Genomic DNA, 22233 nt, shown 5'->3' on the forward strand with positions numbered 1-22233 from the left:
GGATGAGATGATCCCGGACCAATGTGTCACAGGGGGGTTTGCTCGATGGAGCACAGGGGAAGTGAGTCTTGGACGGATGATGAAACACTGTGTTTCGCACTAGGTCCGGTGAAAGTTTGTGGTGTCGCAAGAAGTCAATGCCTATTATAGGTTCATCAATATCGCACACTAAAGAAGTCCACTCAAGTTTGCGGAGAGATAGGCGACGTGGGAAGTTGAACCCGAGCATTGTAGTTTAGTTGAATTCACGGCTTGCAGTGAAGTATGATGAGGGCGGATGTTCGACGACGCTAAGGAAGTAGGCAGCAGCGAAACATCGGCGCCTGTGTCCACTAGGAAATGGTATCCCAACAAAATGTCTTTAATGTAATGTTGTCTGCAATTATCCGGTCGTTTCCGGACAGAATGGAGCATTGGGGGGTTCCTGTCATGTTGTGCACAGGAGGCAGCACCTGGACCTACCTGCGATTGGCATTTGGGAAGTAGCAGGATGGTCTGCAGTTTGGTGCTGCCTCACCAAACCGTGTGTGGAAGTAACAGTACAGATAGTGCGGTTGCATTTCCTGTGGAAGGTTCGTTGCCAGTTGTAGTGGCCGAGGTTTGGTGGCCGCAGCAGGTTCAGTTGCAGGAAGGAGCGTGACCGTGGGTGGAGCCGGTGACATCCCAGTTGCTTGTTTACTGCTTCCCGGAGCAAGCAGAATGCTCGGCACAGTACGGCCCCGGCCACGTCCGGACACAGGGCGATGAGCCTGAACTGAGACTTGTCAGGTAGGCAGTGGCTGGCGAAATGGAGCAGTGATGCATCGTGCAGTTTGTCAGCAATTTCATTCGTTGCTCGAGAGGTTCAGGAAACCTTTGAGCCAGAGCAAAGCAGATGTAAGGAGATAGTTTATCTGACCAGATAGCGAGGAGAGCTGTGTCAGAGAGTACATCGACACTGACCAGGGCACGTAGCCGTCTCTAGAGCTGGTAAGGTTTGTTGTTGCCTAGTTTCTCGACATGGAGCACTTGCCGTATTGCTGCCTCAGTTGAGCGTGCAAGCCGATGTAGAACTGTCTTTTTGGCTAGAGTGTACTGGGTAGATGAGTCTGGGGTGACGACCAGGTCAGCAATCAAGTCCTCCTGGTCATGCAGGTGGGTGATGAGGCACAGAAACCTGGTTGACTCATCGAGTTTGTAATGGTCGAACACTTCGTCCACAATTTTGAACCAGGTTGTTGCTCTGTCAGGATTAAATGGCGGCAGCGTCGGTAAGCGTTGTAGAATGTTCGGAAGAACAGATTGAGTTGAGTTCGTCGGGGCACTGCCTGAATCGAGCTGTTGTTGCTGTAGTATTCCAGGAGAGTGTGCTTCCAGGAGATGTGGCAACGATGGCTGTTCGGGTGGCAGCGTGAAAGTGACACGTTGTGGTTGAGCGCGATCTGTCGTGACGCGGAAGGCCGACGTGGGTGAGACACCGTAATGTGTCGATTGTGGTTTCAGAAGCTCAACACATTGCGGATGTGTTCGGATTGATGCATCGCGGAAGACCGACGCAGGTGAGGCACCAATATGTGCTGAGAACCGTAGTGGAAGATCAACTGGAGCCGGTGCGGGGGCGACAGGTGAGAAAAAGTTCAAAGTTTGAGAACGCACGTTAGTCCGCGGAAAGCTCGACATATGATCAGAGCCATGGCCACCTGTGTCGCAGGGAGGCTCCGGAGGTGCCGGCTGTCCAGAAGCACAGTGTGGGAAATGATGTCGAACGTGGGACGGAATGTGTGAATGTTCACTGTTCATAGTCACTCCATTCAGAATGTTGTGCGGATAAGGTGAATGTCGTGGCACAAAACACTGAGGCGTAGCAGTGGGACGAAGGTGGAGGTCGGGCACAGATAACAAGTTATTGTTCCTGTTGCAGGCCGAGGTATCGAAGTAGGAAGGCATGTGCTGATGCTGAACCGAGGCAGGTGCGGGCGTGGTCGGATGCTGAGGAGGTTGACCTGTAAACGAAGCAGTTCTGGCCACGTGGCAGGTATGCGTGTGGTACTGCACAGATTTCGGTGCGGCAAGTCGTTGTCCTGGCGGTAGTAGGTTGTCCGACGAAGCAGGTGCAGAAATCGGCATTGGTCCCGCACTGCACGGAGATCCGTAAGAGGTAACTGCACTGTCGATGAGGGAGGGCACATGTGGCGGGAACAAAGGCGTGTGATAGCCAGAGCCATGCACACTCCTAACCTCACTTATTGTTGCAGGCTTGAAAACGTCCGGCGAAATCGGCGGAATCATCGAGTGAGAGGCATCGTGTTGCAATCCTGGCAGGTGTACATTGCCCACAACACGATGCATGTCGATCACAAAATCTGGCGTTAGGCGCTGGGCCGAAGTCATTGTTCGAATGCTGTGTCGATGTAATACACGCGAAAATAACCGACACGGAGGTCGCGGACACAGTAAAACAGCAAAAAAGCAAGATGTTACAACTCAGGTTCACCAGTGAGGAGTGAGTTCAGGTTGATTACACCAAACAACACCCATTTAGCAGTAGTTCATTTATTCACCTAAAAACATGCAAGGCTCACAAAGAACTGACATGGTGGAAAAATCCCAAAGACAATGCTCAGACCAAAGACGATGCTCAGAGTCCAAAGACGAATGCATATTGATGCTGGTGTCGACCTCATCGGCGCCACACAATTTTGTAACCATACCTTCATCACTGCCCACAAAGACCAGATGACCCTATATCAAAATGCACAGTGCTACGGCCACTATTTCATTTCAGCTTTGTGTGATTTTAAGGAAACATCCTGTATATTTCTATATATAGTCAAAGCCATAGTAATATATTACTGGCCAGAGGCATCAAGGGGCATTTTCAGCAACTTAGTTGGAAATTATTTGGCAAACTGAGGGGAGTTGCTTCTTATCCATATACAATGATCTTCCAGAACTTTATGACCACCAACTGCTATCAATATAAATTCATCCAGTTAGATAAATACATGGTGCATGTAGTATCAATGAGCATGAGCATGCTGTCCGTGTGTTGAATGGGGAAAATGTGGTGTCACCGCCAGACACCACACTTGCTAGGTGGTAGCCTTTAAATCGGCCGCGGTCCATTAGTATACGTCGGACCCGCGTGTCGCCACTGTCAGTGATAGCAGACCGAGCGCCACCACACGGCAGGTCTAGAGACACGTCCTGGCACTCGCCCCAGTTGTACAGCCGACTTAGCCAGAGATGGATCACTGACAACTACGCTCTCATTTGCCGAGATGATAGTTAGCATAGCCTTCAGCTACATCATTTGCTATGACCTAGCAAGGCGCCATAGCATTTGATATTATTTTATATTGTGCTTATAATCTGTACCGTCAAGAGAGATGTTCTACAATTATGGATTAAAGTTGAGTATTATATCAACTACGTACTTTATTTGCTACTATTAATTCCTTTAACTGTTCCAGACCTCACGCCAATCTGCGTGAGCTTAACACGTGTCTTTCGGCTTCCTCTCATTGTGACTTGGCTGTCTTGCCAAGTCACAACAGAAAGTATGCAATCAATCTGAGTTTGACCATGGGCAAATTGTGTTGCTCGGAGGTAGGGCATGAGCATTTCAGAAACTGCATGACTTGCAGGGCGTTCAAGGAGTTTTGTGGTGAGTGTCTTCATTATGTGGCGAAACCAAGGTGAAACCACATCCAGACATTGACAATTTGGGCTGCCACCCCTCATTACAGGTGTTGGACATCATAGGCTGGGCAGACCGATAAAACAGGACAGGCGGAACTAACATCAGACTTTAATGCTGGGCAGAGTACAAGTGTGTCTGAACACATAGTGCTCCGAACACTCCTAGCAATAGCTCTCCGCAGCCGATGACCCATGTATGTGGCAGTGGTAAAACCATGACATCGGCAACTACGACTGAAATGGGCACCTGACCATCGGCACTGGATTTTGGCGTAGTGTGCAAAGGACTGCACGGTCTGATGGATCTCAACACCTTCATCATCATGCCATTGGAAGGACATGAATCAATCATCTTCCTAGGGAACAGCTCCTTGAAGCCTGTACTGCAGGAAGGAGACAAACTGGTGGCTGCTCCATTATGCACTGGGAAATATTCACTTGAACATCTGTGTGTCCAGTGGAGCTCATGCAAGGCAAGGAGTATCATACACCCTTTCATGATGATTTTCCCCAACAGCAGTGTTACTTTCTACAAGATAGTGCACCATGTCACAAGGCCAGGAGTATGATGGAGTGGTTCAAAGAACACAGTGACAATTCCAGTTGATGTGCTGGCCCACCAACTCTCAAGATCTGAACCTGATCGAACACATCTGGGATCTGATAGAACATGCGCCAGACCTGATCGCCCCCTCCCCAGAATTTACAGGAATTCGGTAACTACACCGGCTATTACGTAGGAGGTCATCATATTTTGGCTGATCAGTGTATTCCGTATGTGTTTACAGCAGGTGGCTGAAATGAGTGCATGTGGAATTATAGTGTCGTGTTTGTTTTGGTACTCATTGTTTAACAGAAGGGAATCCTGCTGCTGGCACATAGCATACTTCTGTTGAACAGAAGTAATGGAGCCAATGAGCTCATCCCCTTCTGACAAATCACATAAACTCTCACTGTGAGAAATTGAACACAGTTGTAGGATTTAAACCAGGACATAATGTCTAGTGCCCAGGAACTTCACTTCTCAGCCTCACCTCCCTTGGCCAGCCATGTAGGCCTGCTGCAGAGGAAAACTGTTTCAACCTCTGTTTCTACCTCTGATTCCGAGAATTTACACAACAAATCACAATAAGAATTAGCAGCCGTCAGTGACAATTTTTATTAACACCACTATCACCAATTTATGTTTATTCCTGTTCTTTATCTCTTCAAATTTTAAAAAGGCAATTTGTTACAAGCAGTTGCACTAATATATTTTCAAGAAATCTTTTTTTCTCAACTCTAAATATGAATTTGCTGTGACGGAAAATATTTCTAGCATTTTCTACCCGAATTTTTAAAAAAGTAATGTTCAACCCAAATGGATAATAGTAATTTTTTTTATTTTTTACAAGTCACTTCCCCTTAGTTCAGTTACCTCACATATATTTACTTGAAACAGATGTTTTTTTAATTCTTTACCGAATACGTTACATTTTATCATTTTTTTCTTACTCTAATTTTTATTCGTGTCTCCGAATTTTTATGCCGTATTTAATCTAAGTTCTTTCCACAAAACCTAGTCTGTGCAAATCTGATTCTGGTTTCTTTAATAATTATTATTGCGCTACACACTAAACTCTTCGCGATGCGTTGCCAGATATAAAGCATAAAAGTAAAAAATTTATTTACACTTTTACAGTTTACACGTCCATATCAACCACTCTCCAGATTGTGTTTTGTTAAACGTAAGCAGCTAAAAGCACTAAGCAGAAACAAGTGACAGCTGCGGCTGTACATTTTTTTGGGAGAGACTGCAAGTATGGCTGCTGTTAATTTGAGGGGCGTGAAATGGAAAAACTAATAGAGAGAACGTTGCCGCGAAATGAAACGTCTTATTTCGCCAGTGCACTATGAATCACGATTTAGCCGTGCCTTGCTTTTATAAGGAAATCAAACTATCCGTGACATTCCTATTATGAAATGCTGTTTCCCTAAATGTTTTGGTTTCTTTGTGTAATACTGTCGCGTAAAAAAATGGTTTGAAACATCTAGATTTTATAAATGCAGCTTTTTAGAAATAGTTTCATAGTTAGAGTTTGGCGAGAGTGATAGTCCCCGAATCCTGCGATAAAGGGGCGCGTTAAAACAATGTTTTCGAGGGGACGAAAGCAGGGAAACGATACGATTGACGTTGCAAATAAGAGCTGTTTTATATACTTCGACACGTTAGCATGCGTTCGTACATGCCTTTTAGTGATATTTGCCATACTTACTTTGCTGTTGATACTCCTGAAACTTATAAAGTACCATGTACTCAGACATCCTCAAATTCACCACTTTGCAATATTCTATATATCAGCAGGAGAAATCGTATTATGGTGAGTTTTTACGCCGTATTTTTCTCTTCACTGCACTGGGAAGGTCTTTGCGTCAGTAATACCATGTTAATACAAATTATTTTCCATATAATTTACTGTACACTATGTAAACATGCATGTTTTCGCAGTATTGGGGGATCAGGATGCAGTGTCATTAATTTTAGTAAAGACAAATGTAATTGCTCGGTTTGTCTGCAGTGTAACATAGATGTAGATGTAGAAAGTAACAACCAGTGTGTTAAGCAGAGCAGGCTAACTATGTTACTTACGTAAGTTAAGAATAATTAGGCTATTTATTTATTCATTCATTCATACATACATACATAATATCCATCCATTGATCACTTCTTAGAGCTGTATTTCACCAAAATATATCTACAGTTACAGGGAAAAATACAATTTTAGCACTTCTAATATTTGACAAAACAACACAATAAATGAGAATAAAGAAAAAAAAACTTTATTATTAATTTAACTTACTAGAGATAGACACCCAATACCACTTTCTGCTGTTTATTAAACATAAAAAAATGGCATATATGCACTGCTCACTGACACAGCCATAACTTTTTTTCAAGTTTCAGTGTAGGCTAGTCTCGGAATATTCCTTATCACTGTAGGGACATGCTGTGTTCAAGTACTCTCTTGTTTTGAAGACTGGTAGTGTGTTTACTTTTTTTATAAAAAGACTGCGTTGTAGTCTGTTCTATGTTAACCAACCACCTTTAGTAGGATCTTTTACAGTGAGAAACTGTTGAGGCAATAACATCTCTAACTCTTGTGCTGTAATTGTGTAGTTCTCTGTTTAGTATTAGTGCACAGTTTATTTGAAATATGACCTGCCACAATTTTTGAATTTTACGTTGCAAGATAGTTTTTGTGGTAGTACTGCAGTACATCTGATGGCTTCCCTTTTTTAGCTTCACCAGTCCGCTTAGCTGTTCATTTGCTACCTTACATCATATTATTACACAGTATGTTAAATGTGGATGACTTCCGTCAATTGGGCTTAACATGTAGTCGCTTTTAACTTTTTTATATTAGTGTTCTAAGATCATGACGTGGACACTTATGACCTCAGACTACTGAGTATTATTTTGGTGATATTTCAATTCCTGAAACAGTCAGTTCTGAATTATTCATCATTATATAGTCTCATGGAAGTGTTAGCACCAATACATTTTTCAGTATACCTAATACAGGTTGAATCAATGCCTTGTTTTGCATAGATTGTTAGTATAGATTTTGTTAAAATTGAGACAAAGGGTTTCTCCAAATCTACAAGGGATGGTCATAAACTTTTAATTATCATCTTATAAACTAAAGTTACATACTAATTTGTTTATTTGAAAGTACAACCTGCAGTCCATGTGTACATTGAAATACCCATGCAGCAGTAGTGTAACACACAGCTAGAGGAGCCAAAACAGTATGCTGCAACTTATTGATAAAATGGAGTGTCATGTGATAATTTGTGTTAAGCAGCAGCAGAAATGTTGCAGCTATGTCAGGCCAACTTGTTCATCATTGAAGTCAACTAGATTGGTCTGACACATCTGTAATATTTCTGCTGCTGCTGAAAACAAATTATGCCACAATACTCAGGTCAACAGGACTGTCAACACCAGTTGTAAGATTCACCCTGAAATTTAGTGATGATGTGACATGTGACTTCATACATGCACAAACAGAAAGAGAACGGAATCTTGACAGAAGTTGTGGTGACAGACTGATCAGCAGGATAGCTCGAGGTCTAGTTAGGTTTGTGAGCTACTGTATTTACTGAATGTGAATGCAAAATCTTTGTTGTGGTGGCACACTGATCTATAGTGCAGCTCGAAGTCTAAGTTAGATTGAGATTTGACTGTTTTATTGTGGGTTATTAACCTGATCTCGAGTGCTTTGGGTGATCCACATACTCCATTTTATTATATGATCTGCAACTTTTGGTTTTGGCTCCTCTAGTTGTGTGCAGTAGTACTGTGGCATGGTGTTGTCCTTCACCCAGCCTTTTCATATTTGAGCTTGTTCTCTGTCTGCGAAGACTTGGTTAGTGCAGTGTTAAAAATTGATTTTCCTTCCTTCCTTCCTTCCTTCCTTCCATGTAGCTGATGCCATGTTATAGGCTTGTATTTCAGATTTCTTTAATTGTAACTGTCCTGGTAGGTGACTGTGATGAGAGTGTATGGAGTATAATTGTTCGTTTGTGTTCTTGATGAGGGAGAGCAGCACGTGATCTATACAGTTGTGAAATATCATCAAACAGCCAAGCTTAACATCCACCCCTAACAGATAGAGAATTATCAATATTGTAACTTACCTTCACTCAGTCAGAAACTACAGAGAGGTTTAGAAATTAATACAAGATATTGATGCAAACATAGAATTTCATCTCCTTAGTCTGCCCACCATCAGTTTGTCTCACTGTATTAGTTTTGTAACATTCAGTATTACTTCCTCAATTCCTGTCTTTTCTTTTATTTAGTTATTTGTCTTACTGCCCCCTCTTGTCATTCCTTAAGTGCTGTTTTCAATTTTTATTTGTCAACCCTTATTTTTTATATCTTGCACCTTTAATGTCTTTGGTTTTCACTTCCATAAGTTAGTACTGGCAGCATAAAGGTTTTCCCTTTTAAGAAACGTAGGGAATTTAATTCTAAATTCAGCTTTCTGTTTCCCACATGAACTCCAATGCATTTTTACACCACTGTTTCTTTCTTTAAGTGTCCAAAGGCTTGTTGTTTTTATTTATCATAAGTATACAAATTTGTTAATTTTGATAATTTAATCATTAATTTTTGGCATATAATTATCAGAATATTGACTGTACATTACACTATCTTATCAAAGCATCTGGATACATATTAGTGGACATTAGTATTGCAGTTGTCCACCCTTTGATGGCTTGAACTTTGCTGGGGACACATTCAATGAGTTGTCTGAATTATCTGCTGTAGAATGGCAGCCCATTCTTCCTCAAGAGCCGAAACTAGTGAACATTGGATGTAGCGGTCTGGGGCAGAGTCAAGTTACTAACTTATCCTAAAGATGTTCCACTGGATTCAGACATGGACTCTGGGTAGGTCAGTCAATTATGGAAATGATATTGTCCACAAACCATTGCCTCACAATTGCTGCATTGTGACATGATGTATTGTGTTGCTATGCAGTCAGTCATCATCTCTGAAATGGTCTCTACTGTACCTAGTACACAGTGCTGTAAAATGTCTTCATATTCTTCTGTATTTAGCATTTTCTTAAGCACCATAAAGAGACTACACCCTAACTATGAGAAACATCTCAATACTGAACATGACCTCCTCTGTCCTTAACTGTTGTCACCAGCCAAGTTCAATCCTTTCCATCAGATTGCCACAGGTATAGCACAATTCATCACTTTAAATCAATCCTTTCCAATCATCCACTTTCCACATCACTCTTTACTCCACATTAAGCATCACTTAGCATTGACTACAGAAATGTGTGGCTTATGAGGAGCTGCTTGATAATTATATCCCATTCTTTCTAACTCTCTATACACAGTTATGTGCTAGTTGGACTGCTGGTATTGCTTAGGAACTCACAAGTGATTCCACTGATTTAATGAGATTTTTTACAACCCCTTTCACATTGCTCAACAGTCCCCGCCTGTCAGTACATGAGGTCTGCCTGACTTTGATTTAGCTGTAGTTGTTCCTTCAGTTTCCAGTTCACAACCACATCACCAACCGTCCCTGATGGATTTGTTACTCTGATGGCATCCAATGACTGGTTCATGTTTGATGTTACTGAGCTCCCCTGACTGACTCATTCTGCTGTTTCTGCTTGCAAATCCATATTCAGTATTCTTGTCTGTCTCCCTCATAATATTCTCTCACCACACATGACTCCTGAGAAATCCTTGTCTGATTCTGACCTGCAGACCCACCCAAACCATATACTTTTACCTCTCATTCAATAACTTCTCATCTCTGGCATCAATATAGCTTTCAGTGTCCTGAGTTTACTGCTCCTACATTACAATTTGATCAAATTTCTGGATGATGTTACTAACTCCAGATGGACTATCCCTTGAATGAGGGACTGATGACATCACTATTTAGCATAATGGGTGTGAGACTGGTCTGAGTGGTGTATAGGTATTAATAAGAACAGTCAGGTGCACTGACACAATCTACAGGCACATGAAGAGGCGTTCTCTTCATATCAAAGTAATAGACTTTCCCCTGATCAATGTAAGAATTTTGTATTCTGTGTGTAGGCCATCATGTCTTGTATGAGCTATTCCTGTTTCCCCTTGCCAAAGCTCCTTTCGTGGTCTTGAAAGATTTTTTTTTCTGTTGGCAGTGAAGCTTCTTCTCCCATATTTTTAATCTAGTTCATCCAGAAGATTTGTGCCAAACAATGGAAAATCCAGGATGGAATGTAACAACATTATGAAAAGGATAGTTGCTACTCACCATATAGTGGAGATTCTGAGTGGCAGGTAGCCACTACAAAAAGACTGTTGGAAAGTGAGCTTTGGCCAATGTGATCTTTGTTGAAAATAGGTAAAGTGCTGCTAGTGGGAGCATGCAGGGACAAGGTGGAGAGAGGGTAGAGCAGTTGGGTGTAGTTGGGAGATTAGATAGAGGGTGGGAGGGGAGAGAGGGTGGGGTAGCGGAAAAGGAGAGAAGTAAAAAGACCGGGTGTGTTGGTGGAATAGAGGACTTGAGTAATGCTGGAATGGGAACAGGGAAGGGGGTAGATGGGTAAGAACAGTGACTAACGAAGGTTGAGGCCAGAAGGGTTACGGGAACATAGGGTATATTGCAGGGAGAGTTCCCACGTGCACAATTCAGAAAATCTGGGTTTGACGGGAAGGATCCAGATGGCACAGGTTTGAACCAGTCATTGAAATGAATAACTTCGTATTGGGTGGCGTGCTCAGCAACAGGGTGCTCCAGTAGTCTCTTGGCCACAATTTGTTGGTGGCCATTCTTGCAGACAGACAGCTTGTTGGTTGTCATGCTTACATAAAATGCAGCACAGTGGTTGCAGCTTAGTTTGTAGATCATATGACTGGTTTCACAAGTACACCTACCTTTGATGGGATAAGTGATGGTTGTGACTGGACTGGGGTAGGTGGTGGTGTGAGGATGTATAGAACAGGTCTTGCATCTACATCTATTAAAGGGATATGAGCAGTGAGGCTTGTGTAGGGACTGGTGAGGACATTGTGTAGGTTTGGTGGGCAGGGGAATACCACGGTGGGAGGGATGGAAAGAATAGTGGGTAGGACATTTCTCATCTCAGGACACAATGAGAGGTAGTTGAAAACCTGGCAGAGAATGTAGTTCAGTTCCTCCAGTCCTGGGTGGTATTGAGTCATGAGGGGAATGCTCTCTGTGGCCAAATGGTGGGAGTTTGGGAAGTGGTGGGTGACTCGAAAGATAAGACACAGGAGATCTGTTATTTTACAAGGTAGGGAGGGTAATTACAGTCTGTGAAGGCCTCAGTGAGACGCTCGGTATATTTCAAGAGGGACTACTCATCACTGCAGATATTAAAGCTACGGATGGCTTGGCTATGTGGGAGTGACTTCTTGGTATGGAATGGGTGGCAGCTGTCTTGGAGAAATTGCTGGTGGTTGGTAGGTTTGATGTGGACAGAAGTACTGATGTAGCCAGTATTCATGACCTACTGTTATCCTTTGTGAGCTGGTCAAAGAGGATAATTCCTTTTGCATTACAGAAAACATTGGCCATGTTTTCTGTATGATAAATAGACTTTGTGTGATTTATCATGTGTTTGTAAACTTCCACCACTGTTTTGGTGGTTGTTTAATTTATGATGTAAAGTAGTGGATCCGTATCTCTTGAGACACTGACCAATAGGCACACATAATCAATTGCATTATTCTTAAAAGTAGTGTAGAAATTTGCTTTTATATTTTGTCAACATTTTGTAAATATGGAATCCGTTTTGCACAAAGCTTTCTTATACTTCACTCACCTGGTGTTTGGTTACGCATGCTGCCATCTCTTACATCTCATTAGTGAAGCTTTTCATTCTACCCAAACCCCAGCTTGCAGTCCTCAGGCTTCCAAGGCTCCTTGTACATTTTTACTACATTTCAATCAAGGGTGTCTTCTTTTTATCGCCAGGGGATGTCAATTCTATTTTTCTCTTGGGCTACAGTTAATCCTTCACGTATTGTTCTGTTCCTTCCGACACATCTGCAGTGTTCGCTTGTAATTGCTGATTGTCAGATATTGTACATTCTGACTGTTTTTTATTTGTGGTTCCAGCTTTGTGATGTCTTTCATAAGTCTACTACAAGAGAAGTATGGTCTCATTGATTTCAGTTTTCTCATTTTTAACTGTTGAAAATGAAGCCGCAGTGTAGCTGTAAACCATCACATATTTAGAAGTGTTTCTTTTGATAATAAATTGTCCTAAACAGAGAATTATGTCACATGATTGTATTTCAGATTAACATTTTTAAGAAATATGCATTGGATTACGATTTTTAAAAGTCGCATATCCCTATTTTTCAGATCAGGTTGTAGCACAACTTGTACCATGACACAGAATAATTTGTGGGAATGAGTTAGCCAATCAGTGTCCTGTGCCTATGTGTGCCTTTATATCATGGCTGAGATGGTCCACAACATGTCTTGGGGGGGGGGGGGGGGGGCTGTCCATGATGGAAAATAAATTGTATCAGTAAAGTGGACTATAAGAGTGTGTGCGTCTCCTTCCACCAATTAGAAGTATGAAATCTGCTTATCCTGTCTTTGAATAGGACACAGCCTCCTAAAACATGGCTTCCTTTTCAGACATGAAGAACCACACATTTGTGATGCTTATCATGGAATAGATTGGGGTGGGGTTTGTGTTGGTTGAGGTGAAGTAGAGAGAGAAAGAGGTGGCAACAGGAGGAGAGATGGAGACAGGTAGCTAGTGTCTCGAAGGGGAGGGTGGCAGGTGCACAGGTTGAGCTTGTGACACTTGGGTACCATATCCAGTTAGGTGCAGCATACCATGAATGCAACATGGAGGTGTGGATTGGGAGGTGTGACAGACAGAGAAAGGGGAAACTGTTGTTTAGAGGGTGTGAGGACAGTGAGTGAGTGGAGATTGAGGCCAGGAGAATTATGCGAGTGAAGGGTGTGTTGCAAGAATAACTCCAATCTACATAGGTCAGAAAAGCCAATGCTGGAGGGAAGGATCCAGAGAGTACAGTTTGTGAAGCAGCCACTAAACTTGAGCAAACTGTGTTCAGCAGTGTGTTGTGCCACTGGGTGTCAAGCCCACATGGGGCTCGCTGCTTTCTGGTGGGTTCGTGCTTGGCTACCACAAGGCCCCAGCCTTTGTGGCATCTTTTCCCTTCCGTGCTCTTGCTATTACTTTTCCCCTCCCTTGGGGAACATGTCTGGGCTGTTTTTGGGAATGTGTTCCGCATTTTCCATAGCTGGCATTAGAACAGTCTCACCACTGTTTTTCCCACCTTTTTTCTTTCTTCGTTCACCTCCTTCTACCCTTACTCTGCTTCGGAGTTTGAGTTTCCTCTTTTTCTCCTTCCTCCCTGTGCACTCCTGAAGGCCAGCCCATGCATCTGACACATAACAGGTGACTGGGTAATGCCTAACTAACAGCCCCAGGTCAACAGCCAGGGTTCGCATGTACCCGCTGGTACAGGCCAAGCCCAGGGAGGGGTGATTGCCTGAGCTGCTACCTTTCCAAATTGCTGATTATTCCCCGTCAGATGTTCAGGAGGTGTGACCTAAGGCAGGTGCGCTCCCTTTTGAAGGGGATCACCAGTTGGAAGGAGCACGCCGTTGGAGATGCTGGCAATCATGGGGATTTTCTCGCAATGCGCCAGTCATCATCTTCATAATCAATGTCTACCAAACATAAATGGAATGAAGCTCCCAATTCAAACACCCTCCCAGCTGCACCACAGTTCCTCATGGCTTCACATACTGAAGACGGTCAGTCTTTTGCAATGGTAAATCTGTTTCTTATTCAGAAAGGTGTTGATGCAATGGCAGCCCTTGTGAAATCCTGCTGTCATTTACACAATGCCACTTTGCTTTCAGAAACTACTTCTGATTCTTAAACACAACAACAGCTTGCAACTTCGCTTCTCCATGGCTATTCTGTTTGTGTTGAGGTCCATAGAACTCTGAATTCTTCCTGTGGTGTTATTTACACTAGGCTGCTTGATGGTCTGACGGAGGCAGAAATCCAAATGTAACTCTCTGATCAGATTGTCATTGTTGTCCATCAGATGATGAGAAAGGTAGATGCATCCTCAGTGCCCACACACATACTTTTTCTCGCTTTTGGTAGAGTGGTGCCACCATCCAAGATCCAAGAAGATTATGAAGTTATCGCAGTCCGACAGTACATTCTGAACCCAATGCGCTGCTACCTGTATTATTGTTTCAACCACACTTGAATGTCCTGTCTACACCCGGCCAAATGTGTAACCTGTGATACGGATGCTCACGATGGTGATTGTCTGCCGCCTTCTTCCTGCTGTATCATCTAAAATGGCAACCATGCTGCCTCCTCTTGAGATTGTTCCATGTATCTCGCTAAGCAGGCTGTCCCGGAGATCTGGGTAAAGGAAAAAGTGCCGCATCTGGTCGCTCACAAGTTATTGGCTAGTTGCAAACTCTGTGTTCTACCATCTGGCACTTACAGTACTATTCTTGCCACATCTTGCTCCATGAAGGACATAGCCACACAGACATGCGACCTCAAATTCAGCACTGTGGTTGTGAAATCACCCAGTGTCATGGTAACATCATCTTCTCCTCGTTCAGCTGTGCAACAATCCACCAAACTTTCGCTCACGGGGGAAAATCACCTGCTACACAAATGGCAGGCTGGAAAGGAGACAAGGACTACTCCCACAAAGACTTCCTATGTTCATCCAGCCAACAAACATCTTAGTCTTCTGCTGCCAACCGTAAAGGCTCCAAGAAGTCAAAGGCAAATGGTCGTCTCCTTCACTGACTCGGAGAGCCTCTTTGACAATTTTGCCATGTGATACCCTCGCCTGGCTGACCTCCGTGTTGCTGATGTGCATTGCTAACCGATTTTTTTGTCCTGGACTCTACAGATCAACAGAGAGAGAGAATGCTGATGGCTCTGTAGATCTCATGGGGCAGGATCCTCCAGCTGCTGCACCCCGTAGCAGTGTGCTTTTGAAGGCTGGCACTAGGCAGCTGCCAAGGTGACAACCCTTTTTTTCCCTTCTCCCCTTTCCTCGTTATAATTCTTCTTCAATGAAATGTTCATGGCCTTCAGTCAAACAAAGACGATTTACGGCTGCTCTTAGAATAGCAGTGTCCTTGTTCTCTGCCTCCAGGAAACAATATTGCATCTTCACCACTGCTTTCCGCTCTCGCATTTCTTCCTGGTCTGTTTTGACCTTCCTCCCAAGGAAGGCATTCTGTGTCATGGGGGAGTCATGCTGCTCGTATGGAATGACGTTCGTAGTCACACCTTCTCCCTCTTTACCAGTACATCCGTCCATCATTCAATGTCACCAGGGCAGACTTCCTCCAGCTTATTGAGCAGTTATGTCTCCCCTTTCTGCTTCCCTTAATGTGCACCATCCCCTTTGGCTTACCTTAACACAGGAGCACCCACTTTCCTTTCAGACTCCACACACACCTATTCCCATTTGGACTTTTCTTCTGCATTGCCCATTGTCTCGAGTGGTCCGTTCTCTCCGACACATACATGAGCGACCATTTCCCGTGTGCCATCCATTTGCTGACTCCTACCCCACCTACGTGCACACCCAAATGCCAATTTTCCAAGGCCAACTGGAGGCTTTACCCCTTCCTGGCGACCTTCAACAAACAGCACTTCCCCAATTGTGATGACCATTTAGAATATCTTAAAACATAATCCTTACTGCTACTGAATGTTTTGTTTTCCGCACTTCCTCTCCACCATGCTGTGTCCCTATCCCTTGGTGGACTGAGGCATTCCACGTCGCAGTTTGCATGCGGGTATGTGCTCTCTGCATTTTTAATTGTCATCCTACTATAGTAAACTGAATTCTTTATAAACATGCACAGTGTCATCGTGTTCTTCAGGATAGCAAACAAGCTGGCTGGATTTCATTCACTCGTTCTTTTAACAGCTGCACTCCCTCTTCTGTCATGTGGGCCAACCTCCGACGGCTCTCTGGGACCAATATACATTCCCCAATTTCCGGCCTGACAGTAGCAGACGATGTCATAGTGGACCCTATTGCTATCTCTGACATCTTGGATCACTGTTTAGCAGAGATTTTGAGCTTCTCCCACTATCACCCTGCCTTCCTCCCTCAGAAACAAGCAGAAGGGGCTTGGTTGATACCCTTGTCTTCTCTGAATCATGAGTGCTAAAATGCCACCTTTACTATGAGGGAGCTGGAGCATGCTTTTAATTCATCCTGATCCGCTGTCCCAGAGCCAGATAAAGTTCACATTCTGATGTTGCAGTGCCTTTCTCTTGCAGGCAAGCACTTTCTGCTTCATACGTACAACCGCATCTGGGCGGAGGGCACATTTCCCAGATGCTGGCGTAAAGCCACAGTCTTACCCATACCCAAGCCCAGCAAGGACAAACACCTTCCTTCTAGCTGCTGCCCCAGTTCTCTTACCAGCTGTGTTTGCAGGGTGATTGGACATATGATTCATGCCCGACTGATATGGTGGCTCAAGTCTCACAATTTACTAACCACTGCACAGTGTGGATTTTGAGCACGCTGTTCTGCAGTTGACCATCTTGTCACTTTGTCCACCCATGTCATGAATGGTTGTCTGCGGAAATTCCAGATTGTGGCCATGTTTTTCAATTTGGCGAAAGCCTACACCACCTGCTGGAGAACTGGGATGTACATGTGGGGCTTCTGTGGCCGCATGCCCTGTTTCCTTCAGATATTTTTAAAAGATCGAGGTTTCAAGGTACATGTGGGTTCTGTCTTATCAGTGACCTTTATCCAAGAAAACGGTGTACCTCAGAGTTCCGTCTGAGCATCGTCCTCATTGCTATTGCCCATAACTCTATAATGGTCTGTCTCCCACTGGGCATCTCCGGCTCCCTTATTTTGCAGTCTATTTAAGTTCTCCAAGGACTTGTCTCATAGGTGGCGTGTTCAGTGATATCTTGATTGTCTTTACTCATGGAGCATTGACAATGGTTTTCATTTTTTTCGCTGACAAAACCGTTTGTATGAATTTCTGGCAGTACAGTTTATTTCATCCACCATCTTTACATCTTGGGCCTGTTGCTCTTCTGTTCATTGAAACTATGGAAGTCTTGGGGCTCATGCTCGATAAGAAATTTTCTTGGTCCTCCCACATGTCTTACCTGGCACCCCCTGCTGTAAGAGGTCGCTCAGTGTCCTGTGTGTCCGCAGTGGTACTTCCTGGGGAGCAGATCGAACTACTCTCCTTCGTTTGTCCCGGTCCCTTGTCCGTTCAAAACTAGACTATGGGTGTTTGGTTTATGCATCCACATGTCCATCCCTCTTATGCCGTCTTAATACTATCCACTATCATGGCCGTGGCATCCGTTTGGCCACTGGCACCTTTTGCACCATCTCAGTTGAGACCCTGTATGCAGAAGCTGCCAAACTACTGCTGTCCTACAGCCGTGACTTTCTCCTCAGCAGATATGCATGTCGTTTGTCTGCCATGCTTGGCCATGCATCCCGTACCTCCTTCTTCGATGAGTCATTTGATTGCCAGTATGAGGTGTGTTATTCTTCTCCATTACCTCCTGGAGTTAGTTTTCGGCTCTTGCTCCTGCAGCTTCACTTCACACTTGTTCGCCTTGGCCTTCATTCGCGTCCTAAGACACTACTTCAGCCTCACTCTGTTGCCTTCAGTTTCACAATCTTCCCACAGAACTTTGCAATAATACATTTGTGTACGCTGATGGCTCTTGGTCGGACAATGGTGTCAGGTGTGCCTTCGTCATTGACACCGACATTTTTTCAGTATAGGCTTCCGGAACACTGCTCAGTATTTACAACAGAGCTCTTCACCTTCTATCAGGCCATGCAGTACATCCTGCGTCACAGGCTCTTCAATTGCATCGTCTGCTCCGACTCTCAGTGCCCTCTGAAGCCTCTGTGTGCTGTACACCATCCATCCCTTAGTGCAGTGGGTCCTGGAAAGCTGTCATTTGCTCACTTTTTATGGAGCCATGGTGATGTTTATGTGGGTTCTTGGTCACGCCAGTCTGACAGGAAACGAGGCCACTGGTGCTGTCAAGGCTGCAGTCCTTACACCTCTGATGATCTCTGTGTTGCCGTCTGTCAGCAGGTGTTGTCCATCGTGAGCATCCGTATCACAGGTTACACATTTGGCCGGGTGTAGACAGGACATTCAAGTGTGGTTGAAACAATAATACAGGTAGCAGCGCATTGGGTTCAGAATGTACTGTCGGACTGCGATTACTTCGTAATCTTCTTGGATCTTGGATGGTGGCACCACTCTACCAAAAGCGAGAAAAAGTATGTGTGGGGGCACTGAGGATGCATCTACCTTTCTCATCATCCGATGGACATCAAATGAAGCCATCAAATGGCATCACCACTGGTCCTCCATTCATGGGAACAAATTCCGGGTTAGTAAGCCGCTCCTGGACAACCTCCTCTCAGCCCTCTCACCCTGAGGAGATCATTTTAGTTAGGCTGTGTATTGGGCACTGTCTTTTTAGCCATCGCCATTTGCAAAGTAGTGCTCCCTCACCACTTTGTGCTCAACCTTCGACAGTCCACCATTTCTTGACAGAATGCCCTTTTTTTTTTTAACCACTTACATTCTTGTTTGTGTTTGCCATCTGAGTTATCGGCCGTTCTAGCGAACGACGCGTGGGTTGTCAACTGCATTTTACTTCTTATCTGTCTTAGCAATATGGCAAAGGACGTTTAATTTTTAGTTCAGGACCTCCGTTTCTCTATGGCATATTTTGTAGCTCTTTCTCTCCACGTCCCTGTTTTCAGCTGTCTTCTCTTCTGTTGATTGGGATTAACGTGTAGTTGTTTTTAACTCCTCTCTTTGCCTTCTTGTTATACAGTTCTGACATAGATGTGTGTGACCCTAGTTGTTTTTGTGCCATAAAATAAAACAAAACAAAACTGGATGGTCAACTTTGTTAGTCACAGTTTGGTGGTAGCCAGAATGGCGGCTTTAACTCTGGTGGACAGTTTGTTTGTGGTCCTTGCCACATAAAATCCTGCGCATTAATTGCAGCTCAGTTACCTAAATTGTTAGGCAGGCTGTGATAACCACAGTGCTGAGTACCCTGCACAAAAAACAACAACATTACAGACAAAATTTTGTGGATGTTGACCCAGTTTCTGACCCAGGCCAAGAACTTCCATGTATGGCCCTAGTGGTGTTACAAGGTAATTCATTCCTACTTCACATAACTACCATTAATATTTTACCCTGATTTCTAAACTACTAGCACTACTGTTGGTAAATCTGCCACAACCGTATGTGGATTTATGCCTCTTAAACACTAGATGATGTGGAGACATCATGCTGCACTAACGTATTAGTTTCTCAAATGCCTTATCCAGAACATTTAAGAGACAAATGGGTCTGTAGAATAATGGAGTCATCATGCTCTTTACTGGTGATAGTTGCCAAAGCTTTCATCCGAGGTACTGAAATCCTCCCTTGTAGGGAGCACTCATTTTACAGTTAATGTATCTACAGCTACATCCTACTCCACAAGCCACCTAATGGTATGTGGCGGAGGGTACTTTCGGTACCACTAGCTGATCCCTCCAACCCTGTTCCACTCATGAATAGTACGTGGGAAGAATGATTGTCGGGATATGTCTTATTTGTTGTGTTTCAGTTGGCATTCCTTCCTGCTATGGAGGTTTCTTACCTTTAAAACTATCTTCTGAATTTTCCATGTGCAAACAAATACAAACTTATTAGTTCTGTCGTTTCCCATAGTTTTTAGGGTTCTGTTACAATGGAACACTTATAGGATCACTTTGTTGTATGTCTGTCTGACTGTGAAGATGCCTTTTTGTCAGGAACGGGACGAGGTATAAAGCTGAAGTTTGTAAGATAGTAAGATCTACGGTTCTTGGCAAAGTAAATGATTTAAGCTTCTAAGGCAATGCAATTAAAAGGTGCGGCCATCTGTAAAGACTCCTTTTAAGCAGGAATGGGTTTATGTATAAATTTGAAATTTATGGCAAATGCTAAGAAGATCTGTAAGTGATTTTGGTCCCTTGCCAGTGTAAATGATTTGAACTTCTAACTCAGTGCAATCAAAAGATATGACCATGCATGTCACATTTTGATACTTGCAACCTCATAGAAAGACTTGCACCAGGCCGTTGGGCTACATGACACTATTATTATTATTATTATTATTATTATTATTGTCTACATACATAATTAAGTTTATATGGAACCCTAACAGTGCGAGTTCTGGCTGCACTTGTCCTTTTTTCTTTTGCTCAGTGGATAAGTGCCAGGCTACAAGTCCAAAAAGTCAGAAATTCAATCTCCAGTAAGTCCTAGAGTTTTTTTCCTGGCACTTAAGGATTATTTCACATCTGGCTATAATTTATCCGTGTGGAATATGGCAAGTTGCATCACAGTTGGGAGTCCACACTAACTTTGGATCCCCTTATATCTGATGTAGTAAGTTAGTTCAAAGATTTGAGGAAGACAAGGACACACCATCTCCAATAAGAGCATGAGTAGTAAAGCACTGTGGTATTTAATCCAACCTTTCTATCCGAACACAGCTTTGCTTTATTTTTTTGTGTGGTTGTAGTATCTTCAGTTCTTTATTGGCAGCCACACACAGATATGAACATTGGTGGTCAACCAAGCACTGGAAATATGCAAGCATGAGAGAAAATTAACCAAAAGTGTAGGCCAAGTCAGATTGCATGCAATGTTTGCCCAAAAACACCACGTAACTGTTTTAAGTCTGTGAGTGGAACATCTACGTAGCACTGCTGAAGCACAAGAGAATGAGGCTTTGCTTGCTGTGTGCCACTGGGAACACATGTCCAGCAGTGGCACTGCCATCAAATGAAGCAGGCACCCTCATATTACCTTCTTGTGGGTAATGCTGAATATAAATGTTGTGGTCATTGTGGCAGCATATGTGAGCACACTACCACACCTCTCCCCTCCTCTGGGGAGCTGACACGGCAGGCATATAAGTGAACAAAGGCAGAGAACAAAATGTGCAGAGCCACCAGCAAAAGCCAGACATGGCCAAGGAGGCCATGGGGTCTGCCAAGGTGACCCGCTGGTGGTGGCCAGAGGTACACCAATTACGCCTGCCCCTGAGGTGGGGTAGCACTCACAGGTGAGCTGGCGTATGTGGACAAGGTGGTTCAGGACCCCACCAAGTGTGCAGCTGGTTCTGATGGCGGTAGAGGGTCACCCTGCTGGCATCCACCATGGACATCCACTGATTGCGCCTGGAGCCCACTCAGACCACAATCAGAAAGTGCCCATCCAAACAGTATCACACAGACTGTAAAGTGAAGGACACAAACGTACCTCAGGTTGTGGTGCACAGTAGAGCAGTTGAAGCAGAGTTCAGGGCTGATAACCATGTAAGATTTCTGCCAGGAGGCCTAGTTCAGTGGAGTGGTCCTGTACATGCTGAGAAAAGGACAATGCTGAGTCTGCTGACAAATCTGCCAAGCACTGTTTTAACTCATTCTTAAATATGTGCACCAAATGCTCTGCCACCTCATTTGACTGCATGTGAAATGGAGCAGAAGTGAGGTGGGTAAAGTGTGGTAGGTGCAAAAAAGTTTGGAACAATGCCGAAGCAAACTATGGGCCATTATCAGAGACGATTGTCCAGGGCACACCTTTGTTTGTGAAAACCTGGGTTAGTGCCTACATAGTAGCTTCTACTGTGGTACGCATGCATATAGCATATGGATGGTCGGACAGTGCATCAGTTACTATCAACTATTACAAGGAATTACAGAAGGGGCCTGCAAGTTGATGTGGACGTGGTATCATGGACGATTGGGGGTGGGTCATGGAACATAAGTCTATGGTGGAACCCTCTGCTGCTCGACTCACTGTTTGCACTCACTGAAGACCTTTTCAGTATCTTGAGTCAATGCCAAGTCAGTAGACAAAGCACTGTGCCAGTACCTGAATGTAGGTTGTGCCCC

General features: G+C 43.9%; 1 protein-coding gene across 1 annotated transcript in view; it reads left to right on the forward strand.

Moving 5' to 3' along the window:
* Nucleotides 1–5453: 5453 nt before the first annotated feature.
* The window catches only part of LOC126412881 (uncharacterized), a 67799-nt gene continuing 51019 nt past the window's right edge, over nucleotides 5454–22233 (forward strand). Inside the window, exon 1 of the mRNA XM_050082770.1 lies at nucleotides 5454–6041. Within this exon, the coding sequence (XP_049938727.1) occupies nucleotides 5812–6041 (230 nt within the window). The 5' untranslated portion in view covers nucleotides 5454–5811. The remainder of the gene's footprint in view (nucleotides 6042–22233) is intronic.

This window comes from Schistocerca serialis, chromosome 7 (genome assembly GCF_023864345.2).
Source record: "Schistocerca serialis cubense isolate TAMUIC-IGC-003099 chromosome 7, iqSchSeri2.2, whole genome shotgun sequence".
NCBI classification, from domain to species: Eukaryota; Metazoa; Arthropoda; class Insecta; order Orthoptera; family Acrididae; genus Schistocerca; species Schistocerca serialis.